This window comes from Podarcis liolepis, assembly GCF_965112155.1.
Source record: "Podarcis liolepis genome assembly, chromosome: 1".
NCBI lineage: Eukaryota > Metazoa > Chordata > Lepidosauria > Squamata > Lacertidae > Podarcis > Podarcis liolepis.
The window spans coordinates 123,295,615-123,313,661 of record NC_139554.1 but is presented as its reverse complement, the minus strand read 5'-3'; the positions used below and the strand labels follow the sequence as shown (position 1 = coordinate 123,313,661).

General features: G+C 47.7%; 1 protein-coding gene across 6 annotated transcripts in view; it reads right to left on the bottom strand.

The window, feature by feature from the left end:
• SLC39A10 (solute carrier family 39 member 10) overlaps positions 1–18,047 on the bottom strand; it is a 59,354-nt gene that overhangs the window by 3,736 nt on the left and 37,571 nt on the right. For all 6 annotated transcript variants that reach the window (XM_083468178.1, XM_083468175.1, XM_083468179.1 and 3 more), the window contains 6 exons: positions 13,208–13,377; positions 12,068–12,283; positions 7,937–8,057; positions 6,046–6,417; positions 3,531–3,611; positions 1,899–2,089 (listed from right to left, as the gene is read on the bottom strand). In XM_083468178.1, coding sequence (XP_083324304.1) covers positions 1,899–2,089; positions 3,531–3,611; positions 6,046–6,417; positions 7,937–8,057; positions 12,068–12,283; positions 13,208–13,377 — 1,151 coding nt within the window. The remainder of the gene's footprint in view (positions 1–1,898; positions 2,090–3,530; positions 3,612–6,045; positions 6,418–7,936; positions 8,058–12,067; positions 12,284–13,207; positions 13,378–18,047) is intronic.

Here is an 18,047-nt window from a genome sequence, read left to right as displayed (position 1 = left end):
GATAGAGAGACGGAAGTGGTCAGAGAATTATGTGCTCCTGCTTCCTCCCCGAGCTAAGGGTTGTTTAAACTGTTTAGAGTGGAGGACCCAATTAGCTGGAACCATGGTTTTGTATATTCTTCTCTAAGGCAGGAAGTGGGACTTCCTGAATCATGGCTATGGGAACCTCAAAGCATGTGAGCCACATACTAGGCTGGTGCAGACATAATGGGAGTACGCATGCATTCTCCCTGCAATGACTTCCCCCTCCTCCACAGGTAAAGGGGGAGTAAGAGGGAATTTGCTGGGGGGGGGGGGGGACACATGTACAATCCTATGGCCTGTTTTACACAGGCACCAGTCAATTCTACTGCACCTCTTCAGGTTGTTCTATCGGGGGAAACATACTTACACGCAAAACTCCAAAAGGTCCTACTCATATTGTGCTGGCAGTACAGGAGTTGTTGCGCCTTGGATAATGTGTGAACACCCAGGGCCCTGCAAGAGCGTCCCCTCCCTAGGGCTGGGGGAGATATCTGGTTTTCAACATTGTAATGTATCAGCAGCTAAATACCGTGATATGCTTGATATATCATGATGCCTGGAATGTATCTCGACTCTTCCTCCTCCCAGCCCAAGCCCCATACCACTCCAGCTGGCGGGGGCTTCATTAAACTGATCAGCTGGGGGGGGCGCGTGTGAAGCCTCCTGCCACCCAGCTGAGCAAGCCCCAATACCTCTCCAGCTCGCATGAGCCAGAGGGACGTCAGGGTTTTGTTAAACTGCTCAGCTGGAGGGCGTGAAGCCTCCCACCCCTCTGCTGAGTGACCCCCATGTTGCTGCAGTTCAAACGTGCTGGAGGATCGGGCTTCTTCAAAGGCGCAGGCAGGCAGATGGAGCCCAAGCCAGCGCTTGCCCTGGAACTTTCTCAGGCTCCTACTACCTGCCTGCACCTTTGGAGGCAACTTGAGTTGGTGGGGCGTATAGTCGCGCCTTGGTTTCCTAACAGCTTAGTTCTCGGACATTTTGGCTCCCGAACGTCGCAAACCCAGAAGTGACGGTTCCGGTTTGCAAACTATTTTTGGAAGCCAAACGTCCGACGGGGCTTCCGACTGGCTGCAGGAGCTTCCTGCAGCCAATCGGAAGCAGCGATTTGGTTTTCGAACGTTTTGGCAGTCGAACGGACTTGTGTTCGACTTCCAAGGTATGACTGTATTGCCAACTCAAAATGTCTGAAACCGGCATTGTGATCTGAACGCCATACCGGTTTCAGGTCATTTGCCAATATGTTGCCCAGCTCTACCCCTCACGGCACCCAATCTCATCTGTCTTGGGAGTCACTGAAGTAGCACGGTTTCCTCCACGCAACATAAGGTTTTGGACCTTCCACGGGAAAGAGCTCTGAAGTGGCTCCCCTACTGCAGACCTAATAGTAGGAGGAGACCTAGGCAGTGGTTGGAGTTAATTCAAAAGGGAGGGGACCAGGGCAGAATGGGGGAACCTGTGTCACCCTCCCAGAGGTTGCTGGACCCCAGCTCCCCTCCGCCCCAGCCAGCATGGCCAACAGTCACACAGAGCAGTATCTTCAGGGCACCTGCCTCTAGCACACTATGCAGCAACTATTCCTAGATTGCTTAGTTTCATTCATATAACTCAGAGAAGCTATGAACTATGCCGAGCAGGGCACCCAAGATGGACAGGTCATAGTGGAGAGTTTAGACCAAACGTGATCCACCTGGAGGAGGAACCGGCAAGCCACTCCAGTATCCCTGCCAAGAAAACTCCATGGACTAGCCCTTCATGGATCACTGCCTTGCCGTGGCGAAGGGGCTTGAATAACTCATTGAATAACTTAGTTTCATTAAGCTATTGCAGAGCTGTGATGTCCGCACACAATGCGAAGTAACCTGGGCTCTTACCATATCCACCAGGGCCACGTAGAGGAACATGCCGGCGGTGACTGCGAAGATCCACAGGGTGATGTTATTTGCATACTGTCCCACAGCTGTCCCTATTAGCATTCCGACGTAAGCCATCATGGCTGAGAGGAGGTTGTAAACAATGGCCTGTTTCACAGTCATGCCTGCTTTCAGAAGCACAGCAAAGTCCCCTAAACAGAAAGAGAGACGGAATAACAAGGTGATCACAAAAAAAAGTTCAGGGAATCTTTGCTTAAAGAAATGCAAAAGTGTAATATTGATGCCTGTACAGGCAAAACAGTTGAATAATAATAATAATTTTTATTTATATCCCGCCCTCCCCAGCCGAAGCCGGGCTCAGGGCGGCTAACAACAATTCTTCTATTTTTTGAAATCCCGTTTTATTTCAAAGGGGCAAAGCCGGCCGACATACTTTTAAGTCTGCGACATGATCAATTCATCCCCCCTCTTGCAATCCTATAAGCCCTTTGGAGTGAGAATGGAATAGAGCGCAGAGCCTCAATAAAGCGGTCAGGGTGGAAGTGCTCACTGGCAGTGGGGAAGAAAAGCAGCCAGAGAGAAGCTCCTGCAGCCAATCGGAAGCCACGGAAGCCCCGTCGGATGGTCGGCTTCCAAAAGAACATTCGAAAACCAGAACAGTCACTTCTGGGTTTCAATCGTTCGGGAGCCAAAACGTTTGAGAAGTAGGCTGTTTGAAAACCAAAGTATGACTGCATAGCACTTTTAAGCTGTAATGAAACAAATGCTCAAATTTCGTTTAATGGGCATCATCAATCCCCCCAAATTCAGCAGACTGCCGGCCACAGGCCTCTGAACGTGCTTGCATCCACATCAATGACATGTTTCCACATCATAAGCAACCATCCATGGCCTGGTTCACGTGGCATCCTATGAACTGCCAAAATTCAGAAGCCTCCAGGTTCCTGTAGCAGCATCTATCTGCAAGACCCGCCCCCATAGGTACATGCTAAAAGACCTCTTTCTAATGAGCTCTCTTAGCACAACTTGCTCACTCACTCACACTCTAGCAGTGCTTTGCTTCTCCCAGGACCAAATAAAAGAAGCCAGGGGAAGTGAGCAAGAGAATGGGAGTTCTGAGAAGACTGCAAAAGTGGATCTTGCCTGCAGCTTTCTGACAGCTGCTACTAGTCACCCGGAGACCTCTGAGCATGCAATGGTTGGTTCATAGGGCCTATGTGTGATTTTTACTTTTCTGTTCCAGACCTTTCTATGATAATTCTCTAGAACACACACAAGTTGCGGGACCTTAAATAATATGCGCCTGGAAAGCTCATTGGTTTGAGCATGGTGCTGATAACACCAAGACTTGCAGGTTCGATTCCCGTGTAAGAGAGCTGCGTATTCCCATGTTGCAGGGGGTTGGCCTAGATGATCCTGTGTGGCCCCAAATGGTGGTGGGAAACGCACAGCACCCCCCTTCCCCTCCCAGGGAGAACTACATAAACAAATGCAGCTGTGTCAGCTATAGCTGCATCGCCAGATATACCCTGCACATTTTTGGCCACGAAAACAATCAAATCTTTTAATATGAAAAAAAAAAATTCTTCAATCACAGAAGCATGCACAGCTGACATCAGATTAACTGATTACCCAATTCATGGGGAAGCTCATGACAAAATACTGCAATGGATGTGCTAATTCCTCCGGTCAAGCCAGCACTGAAAGCTGCTCCTGAGGGGGCAAGAGGGAAACACAAAACAAAGCGCAACAAAGGAACAGTTATTTTCAGATTGGTTATTTTCAAGCAAATCCATCAGCAGAGACAATAAATGAGAGCTTTCTTTGTCCCGAGATTTTGTAACGTTAACCGCAGGAGCTGTGTTTTGAATATCTGTTCTTAAATGTTCTGTCCTACGTTTAAAGAAAGGAACTGCGCTGTCTTTGGAATCTGGGAAAATATGAACAGATGAGAACGCCCAGGAGGGAACGGTCGGCTCTTTGACCTTTTCCTCCCGCATCTGAAATTCAGGCTTAAAAGCCAGCTCCTATCTTACAAAGCAATCCCATGCGTTGCCTGCTCAAAACTCAGTCCCACTCGGTTGTGGATGTCTTCTTCCCAGGTAAGCGGGGCCTAGGATTGCAACCTTAGTGACTTCTCTGTGGCACCAACCAAAAGCAACGTTCTCTTCCGTGTGTCAGACCAAGAGGGGATCAAACACGATAAAAACAAAGACACACGACAGGAGTGAGGCCTTGGTCAGCTTGCAAAACCTGGCTACGGATCTGCTACTGGAATCAAGTTCAAGGTGCTCCTCTTAGTACATAAAACCCTTAGCAACCTGGCAACAGTTTACCTGCGAGATTGCTTTACCCCAATATGCTGGCTCGACTGCTTCCATCTGCGGAACCGGCACTGCTACAGATGCCATATAACACTCGTTCTGCATTTATAAGAAATCGATCTTTTGAGTCTTTTGCAGTTCCCTGGCTGCTGATAGCAGGCAGGTTGACCTCACTGTCCTCTTTTGGGCACCTTGCTAAAATTTGTTTAGAAAAGCCTACCCAGATATGTAGAATGTTGATGTGTGTGGTTTAAGACCTTTATCCTTTGTTGCTAATTTTAAGGGTTTTTAAAAAAATGTTTTGAATAGTTGTGTTCATCTGTTTTTACCACTCATTTTGGTTCCCCCCCTTTATAAAATCACTTTTAAAAAAAAACATCAAACAGCACATAATTTTTATAAAATAAAACGAATAGTGCACTCAAAATGCTAGGAATGTCAGCTGAAAGCAGAATGCCTCTCTTGACAATTTACCGTATTTTTCGCTCTATAAGACGCACCAGACCACAAGACGCACCTAGTTCTTGGAGGAGGAAAACAAGAAAAAAAATATTCTGAATCTCAGAAGCCAGAACAGCAAGAGGGATCGCTGTGCAGTGAAAGCTGTTCTGGCTTCTGGGATAGCTGCGCAGCCTGTATTCGCTCCATAAGACGCACACGCATTCCCCCTTACTTTTTAGGAGGGAAAAAGTGAGTCTTATAGAGCAAAAAATACGGTAATCATCTCCATGTTGGATCTATAGCAAGGAAGATTAAGATGATATAACATGTTTTTCAACTTGTCTGAGATATCAGATTGGGGTGGCTAAGGCTGACCACCTAAATGGCCATCGGGTTTGGTTGCCTATCACAGGTAAGAATCACAGGGCTGGGTTTGCAAATTGAAAGAGAATTGGGCTGGGTTTGTTTTGTTTCTTTTCAGATCAAATGATTAGCACATGTGCGTGTAGGTGGGCTGCTAACACACTGCTACTTCTGTAAGCTTGTTTTCAAGTAGTCTTTAAGGCTCCTGTCCCTTTGACTCACAAGGGACTGATGTGGCCAGCAACACCACACAGCTAACTTCCTTGGAATGGCCTGTGCTGGGCCGGCTAAGCGCCTGTTCCATGCGAGATCTGACGAAATTTACGGAGGCCTCAGCTATGTGGTCAGTTGCTGGGGCTGGAAGAATCAGCAGAACCTCCTTACCTTCCACAAAGGGAGGTGCCTCCATTGGTAACAATTATCAGGAAGATTCCATTTTTCCCCTGGATAAAAATGCACACTACCCAACTCAGTGGTGATGTTTCTTCCAAGAAACCCATGCCCCTCTCAATAAACTAGGAGAAGTCTTAGTCCAACAGGCAGGAGAAGCTCTCCTTCCTGCCAAGTCTGGTAGGTAACTGGTAGCTACAGGGTGGGAGGTGGTCTGCCATTTCCATCAGAAGTGAGCACGGTTTTATTCCACTGTGGTCCTGCTACACAAAGGAGCAGATATCATGGAGTGGATCTTTCTATAGCAGGGTTTCCCAAATTTGGGTCTCCAGCTGTTTTGGGAGTACAGTTCCCATCATCCCTGACCACTGGGTCCTGATGGGAGTTGTAGTCCAAAAAACAGCTGGAGGTCCAAGTTTGGGAACTACACCTGCTTTTTCCAAGCAGAACTTCCCTCTTCCCAGCAGATCCCTTCTTCCCCCTTCCTCCTCCACAAAGACAAAGCCTGTTTCATTTCCGAATTTTCTGTAGATAGCCTAGCTATTTTAGGCACTAGTCGTCAATACTATCATGCTACTGTATTTCATGCAGTATAGCTAGCGGCAAAGAACACACCCCAAAGCACTTACCAATGGCCAGCCCGTCGCTAAAATTGTGGATCCCGTCTCCCATTATTACCATCCAGGCTATGTTCGCTATTCCAGTGTCTTTCAGGTCTTTACCGGACTGGCAGTGTCCATGAGAATGGTGGGAGTGTTTGTGGGACCAGATGTGGTTGTGCTTTCGAGCTACGATTTTATCCTCTCGGTGGTTGCTTTCGTACTCCACGTCGGGAAGATCTTTCTCCTGGACGCCATGGGATACATTGTTATGGGAGTGGAGCATACTGTTTTCCTCCTCTGTGGACAGGAAGGTCTTTGGCAGGGAGTCAAGCTGGCCGTCCAGGTCAGTTAGTTCCGTTTCATTAAGTCGATCGTCGGATAAGACAGAGTCATCTGCTCCTGTGTCGAAAGAGCCAGAGATACACAGGGTCTTAATTAGGGGTGACAATGGGGCATTGATTAAGACAAAGATACTGCCAAAACTTACCTGCAGCACTTAGCATGCACATCAGGTGCTAAAGAGGTCCCGTTCCTATCTTGTAGCCTTTCGGCCGTGTGCTTTTTGAAGATCAGCCCTGACAGCAACATATGACAGCACAACAAGGGTAACCACAAATGGCAACTTACAGGCAGGCTTATTTTAGCCAAGAAACTGTGGCTGGCAATGTTTCTTGTGTGTTTGTGCATGCACACATGGACATGTATGAAAAGAGAAAAGCTGCACGGATGGGATGGTAAAACTCATGGTCAAAGTGCTAAAGTGTCCATGTACAAAGCGCCACCTGCCTCTGCATTTCTTTTCATTAAGAAGCTCAGGCGCATCCCTGAACGGAGGACCCTGAATGCTGCTGCTTCTGGCTGGGGAGAAGAAGAGACATAGAGAGGAAGACCAGCAAATCCATCTGCATGTCCTTCTCGAGCAACCTTGAGGGCTGCGGGTTTTGTCAGAACTGGGAGAGACACCAGCTGTGCCTCATTGCTAACCTCTTTTTCTTTCTTTCTTTCCCACCCCATTCCTCCGCTGTTTTGATGAACTGGGGGTTCCTGCTGTGAATATCTGTGGGTAGCAATTCATACCACTCAAGGTGAGAGCCTAGATGGGCTACAGCAGCGTTTTACAAATTTGGCTCTCCAGCTGTTGTTTGACTACAACTCCCATCATCCCTAGATATGGCACACTGGTTGAGAACCAGTGAATCAGTTGATTGGGCAGCAATTTAAAAAAAAAAAATTCTGAAGGGGGAAGAAAAAGGTTAAAGAACACTTCTTCCAAAATGGTACCCCTACTGTGACGTAAAGGTAAAGGAACCCCTGACCATTAGGTCCAGTCGTGGCCGACTCTGGGGTTGTGGTGCTCATCTTGCTTTACTGGCCGAGGGAGCCGGCGTACAGCTTCCGGGTCATGTGGCCAGCATGAGTAAGCTGCTTCTGGTGAACCAGAGCAGCGCACGGAAATGCGTTTACCTTCCCGCCAGAGCGGTACCTATTTATCTACTTGCACTTTTGTGCTTTCGAACTGCTAGGTTGGCAGGAGCAGGGACCCAGCAACTGGAGCGCACCTGTCACGGGGATTCGAACCGCCAACCTTTTGATCGGCAAGCCCTAGGCTCTGTGGTTTAACCCACAGCGCCACCCGCATCCCCTACTGTGACGTACATTGCCCAAAATGAAGAAAGAATGCAAATCTATGCATATCTAATTGATTTAATTAATGGGCTGGAACTTGTAAGATTACTCAGCTAGTATTCCTTTATCAGGTGACAGCTCTAGTCATCAATTAAAGGAGATTTACTGACTAAGGTTGGGACGGAGAAGGAGGGAGAGACTAAGCTACGAGGCCGGATTAATGGTCGTACAACACAATTGTCTCTTTGCAAAGGCTGTGTGAGCACAAACAGGCTGATAATGAATGGTATACCTGCTAGAGGCTTGAGCTGAAGCCAGTCAGCATCCGGCCTGTTTAGCTTATGATCTGAAAGTTTCCTTCCAATTGGCGAATCATCGACCTTCTGTTTCTTCTTACACCACTTCTGTTTAGTCTGAAAAAAGGCGAAAGGAAGGGGGGAAGAAGGCACCTGGCAGTTAATGATTTACCTGCAACAACAGGGATGGCGACGCAGAAAGGCAAAAAGAACATGTGAAGAGCTGCAAGGCACAATGACCAACCAATGCTGCGGCCCCCTAAAAATATACTGTATTTTTTGCTCTATAAGACTCACTTTTTCCCTCCTAAAAAGTAAGGGGAAATGTGTGTGTGTCTTATGGAGCGAATGCAGGCTGCCCAGCTATCCCAGAAGCCAGAACAGCAAGAGGGATTGCTGCTTTCACTGTGCAGCTATCCCTCTTGCTGTTCTGGCTTCTGAGATTCAGAATATTTTTTTTCTTGTTTTCCTCCTCCAAAAACTAGGTGCGTCTTGTGGTCTGGTGCGTCTTATAGAGCGAAAAATACGGTAACCCCCCTGCACCACTGAGGACGTTAAAAAACAGTGGCTCAGCCACTGATTTGTCCAATGCATCTCATTTCTCAGATTCACACAAATCTTGCAGCTACATCCCTTGCAAAGATTCTTTGCCTACATTTTCTTCCCCATGCATAAAGGTGCTTCATTTTTTTTTTTAATCAGCCCAGTCCTTCCCCTCCTATGCAGCTCTGTGCATGTGGGAGGAAATTCCTGATTTTCTAGGGAAGCCTCTCCTCCTCCTCCTCGCTGGATTTGCTGCTCCTGCACTGGGCAAACCACAACAGGAGTCTCCTTTCATAACTACATGAGGCTTGCATATTCAGGTACCCATGATAGCCAATGGATTTTTATTCCCTGGGTTCCCAGCACACAGGCTAATTGTGCTCCTGTGGGCAATGACCAAGCGCAGTGTTTCAAGTGCCCCAGAAGCACCTCTGGCTGCAGGGGAGGGGAGAAGAGGGACTCGGGAGGTGATCTGTAACAGGGGTGGTGAGCCTGTGTGCTCTTCCGGGTGCTGTTGGGAGTCCAGCTCCCATCTTGTCCCAGCCAGCAAGGCCAATGGTCTGGCATGATGGGAGTTCATCTGGGTAGACCATGGATTCCCCATCCCTGCTTAAAGGGATCTTGAATTGTGAGCATGAGACAAGAAGATGAGTTGCGCCTTCTGTCTTGCGAAGGGTTTATTCTCCTGTTGTGTTTCTACTGTACAGGACAGTCTCCTGCAACCTGGTGTTGAACGACTTCATCCCTGACCCTTAGGCAGACTGGTTGGGGATGATGGAGTCCCAACGATGTCAAAAGGACACCAGGTTCAGGGAAGGCTATTATAGAAGAACTCTCACTGCCATTTCTCCAGTTTTCAATTGGGGATACTGAAAACTACCATATTCCCGTCCCCACCCACCCGAAAGGCAGCAATAAGTATTTTTAGCTTGTACAGTTGTACCTCGGCTCCCGAACACCTTGGGAGTCGAACGTTCAGGCTCCCGAACGATGAAAAATTGTGAGTGTTCCGGTTTGCGAACTTTCTTTTGGAAGCCAAACATCCGATGGGGCTTCCGATTGGCTGCAGGAGGTTCCTGCAGCCAATCAGAAGCCGTGCTTTGGGTTTCTGAATGTTTTGGAAGTTGAATGGACTTCTAGAACCGATCCGTCAACTTCCGAGGTACGACTGTACTTGTATTGTCAAAAGAAGAACACTGAAAGGTTGAGTGAAAAGTTTTTCAAGTTCTTGGCGCCTTGATCAAAAGGCCCAGGTGCCCAAGTGGTTGGGATCTGCCCCAGTTCTAGTCAAATAAAAATTAATTAAAAGGCAAATGTTCAAAGGAAGACAAAAAGGTAACACATATTCGTAACTTAGAAATCAGGCTAGTTTGACTTGAACACACACACACACACACCCCTCTTCTGAGAATTTTAACACAGCAGCTTTCTCTCTCTCTTTTATTTAATAGCTCCTTCATCTTGTAAAAGGCCAAACACATGTAAAGACAAATAAGCTTCGGCAGCTCCCTCCTATGTTGAACACACTCTCTGATCCCAGCAGTTTGGGTTTATAGCAACAAGTCTGCCTGGGGAAGCTGCTCCTCTTTCGCAAGCCATCTTATGACCGCCTGAGCTTCTGACAGTCTAAATCCCAATCCCTTTACCCTCTGGGAGAACAAATCAAGTCTGTTCAACTTCTCGGGGCTGACGCTTTCACAACACCCTTGAACACAACTGCTTGCTGCTGCAGCTGCTTCTAAAGCTGGCAAATTCCTAGGACAGATCGACTTTGCCCTATAAGTTTCTAGGGGCGATAAAACTGTGAGGGGACCGGACAATTAGCCTCTGACGAGAACGAAAAACTAGACCGGGAGCCTGGGAGAACATGGTGCAACCACAAATAGCTAAGCAGTAGGGTGGTTCTTTGGTAAGGAAGTGCTAGTGGTGGAGATGAATGAGACTCTTGAAAGCAATACAACAACAACAACAACAATAATAATAATAATAATTTATTATTTATACCCCGCCCATCTGGCTGGGTGTCCCCAGCCACTCTGGGCGGCTTCCATAAAAACCAAAAATACAGTAAAATATCACACGTTAAAAACTTCCCTGAACAGGGCTACAAAACAAGAGATTTACACAGGAAAGGAGCAGAGCGTTCATCTTCCCTTGCAGCAGAAACTTTACTCCTCAGGGATGTTTCACAGAGCAAGGGGTAGCCTTGGTGGGTGGTAGGTTGGTGGGTGATGGGTTTGGGGACTCCTGGCTAAGTCAGGAGGGCACAGCATTGACTACCCCGTCTTGAGGAGTGTGAGGCAGTCAAGCTGGAAAAACAAGTGAAATCAACAACCTAGACTTGCCCCACACCAAAGTCAGTGATTCAATCAGTAATGGGGGGGGGGGCTTAGTAAAAGAGAAATATACCCTCCCACGCTAAGTCATACCATGGCCCCCGAATGCCTTGGTACTCAGATGTTTTGGCCCCCGAATGCCGCAAACCCGAAAGTGAAGGTTCTGGTTTGCGAACATTCTTTGGAACCCGAACGTCCGACGGGGCTTCTGATTGGCTGCAGGAGCTTCCCGCAGCCGATCGGAAGCCGCGCTTTGGTTTCTGAACATTTTGGAAGTCAAATGGACTTCTGGAATGGAGTCCATTTGGCTTCCAAGGCACAACTGTCCTTGAGTGAGGTTGGAAAGCTTGCTCTATTTTTAAAAAGGATGGAAAAATAATACAGTGGTGCCCCGCAAGACGAATGCCTCGCAAGACGAAAAACGCGCAAGACAAAGGAGTTTTCCGTTTTTTGAGTCGTTCCGCAAGATGAATTTCCCTATGGGCTTGCTTCGCAAGACGAAACGTCTTGCGAGTTCTTGCGAGTTTGTTTCCTTTTTCTTAAAGCCGTTAATAGCCGTGCTTCGCTAGATGAAAAAACCGCAAGACAAAGAGACTCGCGGAACGGATTAATTTCGTCTTGCGAGGCACCACTGTACTTCCTGCACAGACTGTTGTTTGCTTGTCTCACTGGGCATTGTTCCAGAAAGACACATTAGTCTTATTAAAAAAAAAAAGCTTTAAAACAGATACTCATCACTCAAGTCATTTTCAAATGTTTCCAAACTTTCACAAGAAGAGCTTTTTGCATATTGCCAAGTTTGGATGTTAAAAATGCTGGATCCACAACCGTTCTGCTGAAGAGCACGGGATTTCTATGCCTAAAGTCACACGTTCAACCTCTGGCGCTTCCACTTTAAAGAAACCCAGGTCAGAGGGTCTGTATTTCATAACTCAGAAAGCGGTTACCAGTCAGGTCCAACGATAACTGGACTAGATGGGTCAGTGGTGTGATTCAGTGTCACACATACAGCAACCGGTCTGTTTGGTTACTAACATTAGAACCTAGTGTATGGTCAGTGGCAACAAAATCTTTCTTGGGTTCTGTGGGCTGTTTAAACCTGGATACCTGCCAGAATTCAATTTTATTGGCCAGACTAGGTCAGCAGGCAATTTTGCACACTTTCCATTAATGGGTTTTAAGAGTTCAGACCTACTCCTCCCCACATTCTTCATTGCACACGAGCACGGAAGAGATGTCAAAACATACCCTTTGTTTGTTGTAGTGCTTGAACATTCGTATGCAGTGCTCGATGATGAACAGGAGGTAAATTCCGCCCAGGGCCACCAGCCCTTTCAGCACAGCATCATACTCTTCTAGGAAGCCCTGGACCGCTCCTCCGTTGCCATGGGAATGGCCATGGAGATGCTGGTGCTCGTGCTGGTGCTCGTGGTTCTCGTGGCTGTGGTTGTGCGCCCCTTGTGACTAAGGACGGGGAAGAGAAAGACATGCGGTGAGCACCCTCCAAAGTAAAAAGCCAGGTCTACAAGATGTGCCGTGTTGCCCTTTGCAAGCAGAAAAGAAACGTCAGGCTTCTCTTTCCATCTCGCACACAGAGCGCTCTGCTCTAGATCAGCCCGAGGAAGGGCCACCAGTCAGCAGCAGAGCATTCAGAGGGTCCCAGGTCCATTCCCAGGAATCTCCAGGTCGGGTAAGGGAAGATTCCCTGCCTGTAGTCAATACTGAGCTAGATGGACCAATGGTTTGACTCTGCGTAAGGCAGGTTCCTGGGTGGTGCTGTGGGTTAAACCACAGAGCCTAGGACTTGCCGATCAGAAGGTCGGCGGTTCGAATCCCCGCAACGGGGTGAGCTCCGTTACTCGGTCCCTGCTCCTGCCAACCTAGCAGTTCGAAAGCACGTCAAAGTGCAAGTAGATGAATAGGTACCGCTCCGGTGGGAAGGTAAACGGCGTTTCCGTGCGCTGCTCTGGTTTGCCAGAAGCGGCTTAGTCATGCTGGCCACATGACCTGGAAGCTGTGCGCTGGCTCCCTCGGCCAATAAAGCGAGATGAGCGCAGCAACCCCAGAGTTGGCTACGACTGGACCTAATGGTCGGGCCCCTTTACCTTTAAGGCAGGTTCCTATTTCCCTGTTTCCAGCCTCCCCCAACCAGAAGCTGTTGGACTACATTTCCCAGAATCCCTGACCACTGGCAATGTTGGTTGGGGCATCAAGCAGGCAGTGGGAAAGGCTGACCTACTATTCGTTTCTTTTTGGAAAGCCGCCATCAGCAGACAAGTTAGCGGGGGCAACACAAGTTAAATGTGTGGATGCTTTTGCAAGTGCTTAAGGAGCTTTTGATGGAAAGGGATGACACACAAGAAGTGCAAGGGATGGGTTAGAACTCACATGTGGCAACAGATGAAGCAGCGCGTCTCCACTCATTGTTCCTACAGCAAGAGCAACCAGGAAGGTGAGGAGAAATTTGAAGCACCCTTGGTTAATGATAGGAATTAAGATCACACCTAGCAAGGACAGCAGGCTAATGACCGTGATAGAAATGATGCCACAAATCCAGGCTGTGGAAGTGGAGAGGGGAGAAAAAACAGGGGGAAAAAATCAGGAAGCTTTTAAAGACATCAAAAGAACATTAAAAGTAATTGGTTACTGTTCAAAGGAAGGAAACTCTCTCTTAAGCAAAATGTGCCTACTATAAACTGAGATCTGAAATGCAAACCATCACGATGCATTTTCACCATCTGCACGACAGGATTTTGTTGTTGCCGTTATTATTTTTTAATCCGTATGATTTTGGTTACACGCACCGTAGAAGTAATCTCCGGGGTCAAACTGTAATCTTGTTATAATACTTAGTGCAAATTTAACTCTACCCGAAAAGCTTCATTAGGGTAAATCCTAGAATAAATGGGATACAGAACACCAGGTTTTGCCGCCCACTTCAAACCCAGTGAAGACTGAAAATTCTGGGCACAGAACTGACGCCACCTTGAACAGGGAACGCCTTATGGTGCAGCAAATGGCTGCATCCATTGCCTCCATCTGTCACAATTCCTCCCAGCATTTTTCTCATTTTACCACAACAAACCCTCTCTGTCCCAACAACAGCATGTGAGCCTTTCCTTGAGGACAAGCAACCCTTCTAGAATTTAAAATCTATAGCCGTAATTATCACAAGGCATGAACTAATCTGAAAGCTCCTCTTGCATGCTAGCTTCCCAGAACTCCCACTCACCCTGAAAACGGCGACGTGCATTTTATGAAGCTGACTGAAAAATGACGCTTAAAACAGACCTTCATAGGTAGCCAACCTTGTGTAAGCAAGGTCTTTCCCTTCCCCTCCTTGCACCCTCTCACACCAACCTCTCCAGAAACCAGGGGTTGCTACCGATCATTGTGTACTCGATGTCTCACATGGCTACCATGGATGAGAGAAAATACGTGGGATATTGTGCTTGTAGTACTTCAAGGTTCCCTGTCCCCTTGATTTCAAGCAATCACATACAGTGGTACCTCGTGTTAAGTACTTAATTCGTTCCGGAGGTCCGTTCTTAACCTGAAACTGTTCTTAACCTGAAGCACCACTTTAGCTAATGGGGCCTGCCGCTGCCACCACACGATTTCTGTTCTCATCCTGAAGCAAAGTTCTTAACCCGCGGTACTATTTCTGGGTTAGTGGAGTCTGTAACCTGAAGCGTATGTAACCCGAGGTACCACTGTATTCTACTGTGGCCCTGTATTGCCCCCGGTATTGCCAATCCTCTGAAGAGTCTTTTTTGGCAGTACGGGGGGGGGGGCGGAGGAGAATAGTTTGAGCTTTAGCTTTGGACACAACCAACACACTGCAGAATGGAATGGAAGCTGGAAGTGGGAGCAGGTAAATCCCTCCTACAACCAAACACAAAATCCCTCGTGACAAACTATCCGCATGTCAGAGAATTGCACACCCTGATGGAATATTCAGTTTTACATGTTGCAGGGGAAAGGGGGGAGGGGAGAGACCCGATATGGCAGCGCTGCTTCTCCTGACAGCATCTAGCTCAACGTTGAATTATGCGACACTTTCCAACATCAGCTAGTGACAGAAAAGTAATGGAATCAACAGGACCCATGCATCTAGGCCAGGGTTTCCCAAACTTGGGTCTCCAGCTGTTTTGGGACTACAGACCCCATCATCCTTAACTAGCAGGACCTGAGGTCAGGGATGATGGGAATTGTAGTCCCAAAACAGTTGGAGACCCAAGTTTGTGAGCGAGGTCATCCATGGGTCCTACTGCCTCTTAAGCCGTTTCTTGGATGCAAGGAGGAGAGGCAACATCATAAAGGCAGAACAGGCGGGGGAGAAAAGAGGCATAAGAGTGCTTATAACCTTTGGGAAGGAACCCTCAGCCTCATATAGGAAACAATGGGGAGGGAAAAGCCAAGCTGAAGGCTGGCTTGGAGCATCCAGGATTCGGCCCCCAAAAGAATAGCTGGCGCCCTCAGCTTAAGTGAATCCCCTGAGGTCTGTTCTGCAGTTGTTAAGAAGGGCGTTTGGTTCAATAAGGGTGCCATTAAGAGGGGCATTTAAATATATCTTTCATACAGCATCTTTGAATAGAAGCATCTTATGCCCAGAAAGCTTATAGGAGGGATGTTAGGCCAAACACACAGGCTGGGAAAGAGACAGAAGCTGCCAACAGAAGGGAGAAAATGGGTCACGATTCACTGTGGGCAACAGAAAAGGGTAGAAGTGTGAAGAGGGTGAAGGAGGCAGGAGTCTGAGGAACACTGGGGTGGGGTGGCAGAGCGAAGAAACAAAGAGAACCAAGGGAAGAAGAGGGGTAAAGGAGGAAGTTGGCATCAAAGAAAACACCGTGTGAAGCAAAGCTAGGCCAGAACAAGACAGGGGTGTTGGGAGGGCTTCACCCTTCTGCCCATAGCTACAAGCCATCTTAATGGCTTGGCTTCGTTTCCACATTCAGAGTTACCTTGCTAGGGTAAGTATTCATAAAGAAAGATGCACCACTAGCCGAGTGCCGGCAATTATTTCATTTGTTAGCAATTAAAATCAATAAATAGAAAGCAACTCAAGAACAGTTAAGCGTTTTTGGCCGGAGACTGCGATGGAGGTATGACGGTCATCTTTCAATTATCTCAAGGGCTGTCACACGGGAGATGGAGCAAGCTTGTTTTCACCCTGCTCAGGAGGGGAGGACTCAAACCAGTGGCTTCAAGTTACAAGGAGATTCCAACTAAACATCAGGAAGAACTTTCTGACAGGAAGAGCTGTTCGACAGTGGAAACATCTCCTTGGGGAGGTTGTGGGCTCTCCTTCATTAGAGGATGATAATAATAATAATAATAATAATAATAATAATAATAATAATAATAATAATAATAATTTATTATTTATACCCCGCCCATCCGTATAACTATCTATATTTACCTATTCCATATTTATAGATATTTTTATAGATACCTATCTATATTTACCTACTGCCCACCCAGCCACTCTGGGCGGCTTCCAACAAAGTATTAAAATACAGTGGTCTGTTAAACATTAAAAGCTTCCCTAAACAGTGATGGACCATATGGAATTGGCAGAAATGACTGGCGAAATCCGAGACCAGGGAGAAGAAATGGTGGAGGAAGATTGGAAGAAATTTAAAGACTATCTGCAGAAATACTGTAAAATTAATGAATGTTAAAATGATGTTGGACTGAAAAGAAGTGGTTTTGGTAATAAGGTTAATAAGAATAGGTAAATATAGATAGTTATACGGATGAAAATGTATAGTTATAATAGGTTAAGTATAGAGCAAAGTCAAATGAAAGAGGGTAAGGATTTGCTGAAAAGACTTGGAAAACGGGAATACAAAAGGGGAGGTGTGAGGAGGTCAAGGAAATAAGCAAATGAGATCAAAGATGCTGAAAAATGGATTTATCCTTTTTTAAAATATTTTTTTCTTCTTTTTCCTATTTCCTTTTTTTCCTTCTTTCTAGGTTGCCTTTTTGTCAACTTTCTTGTTAGATTGTGTTTGTTAGCTTTTGTTTGTTTTTTCTTTACAGTGGTACCCCGCAAGACGAACGCCTCGCGAGACGAAAAACTCGCAAAACGAAAGGTTTTTTTCGTTTTCGAGTTGCCTCGCAAGACGAATTTCCCTATGGGCTTGCTTCGCAAAACGAAGCTTGCCCCGCAAGCTCTGGGGACAGCGGGTCTTCCCGCTGTCCCCGGACCTCTTTTGAAGCAAGGGGCGGCGTGGAGAAGCGATCTCCCCGCAGCCCCTTGCTTCAAAAGAGGTTCGGGGACAGCGGGGAAGAAGCGATCTTCTCCCTGCAGCCCCAGGTCCGGGGACAGTGGGAAGCGCTTCCCGCTGTCCCCGAACCTGTTTTGAAGCAAGGGGCGGCGTGGAGAAGCGATCTCCCCGCAGCCCCTTGCTTCAAAAGAAGTCCGGGGACAGCGGGGAAGAAGCGATCTTCTCCCTGCAGCCCCAGGTCCGGGGACAGCGGGAAGCGCTTCCCACTGTCCCCGGACCTCTTTTGAAGCAAGGGGCGGCGGGGAGAAGCCTGCCCCCGCCGCCCGGCTTCGGAACGATGCTCCGAAGCCGGGCGGCGGGGCGGGAACACCTTCTGAAGGCGGGCGGGGGGCGAAAGTCTTTGCTCCCCCCTGCCTGCCTGTCCCGGAGGGCTTTTGAAGGCAGGCGGGGGGGGGAGCAAAGACTTTCGCCCCCCGCCCGCCTTCAGAAGAGGTCCAGGACCTCTTCTGAAGGCTGGCGGGGGGCAAAAGTCTTTGTCCCCCCTGCCTGCCTTCCCAGGGGCTTTTAAATCGCCCCGGACAGCGGAGAAGTCCTCCGCTGTCCCGGGGTGATTTTAAAATGCCGCCCGCCAGCATTTTAAGATCGCCCGGACAGCGGAGAAGTCCTCCGCTGTCCCGGGTTTTTTAAAATGCTGGGGGTGGGAAGAAAAGCCCTTGTCCCCCCCCCAGCCTTCAGAAGAGGTCCGGGGACAGACTGTCCCCGGACCTGGTCTGAAGGCGGTTTCCCTAGGAACGCATTAATTGATTTTCAATGCATTCCTATGGGAAACCGTGCATCGCAAGACGAAAAACTCGCAAGACGAAGAGACTTGCGGAACGAATTAATTTCGTCTTGCGAGGCACCACTGTATGTGCAATTTTTTGTATAATCTCAATAAATATTTTTTTAAAAATAAAATAAAATAAAAGCTTCCCTAAACAGGGCTGCCTTCA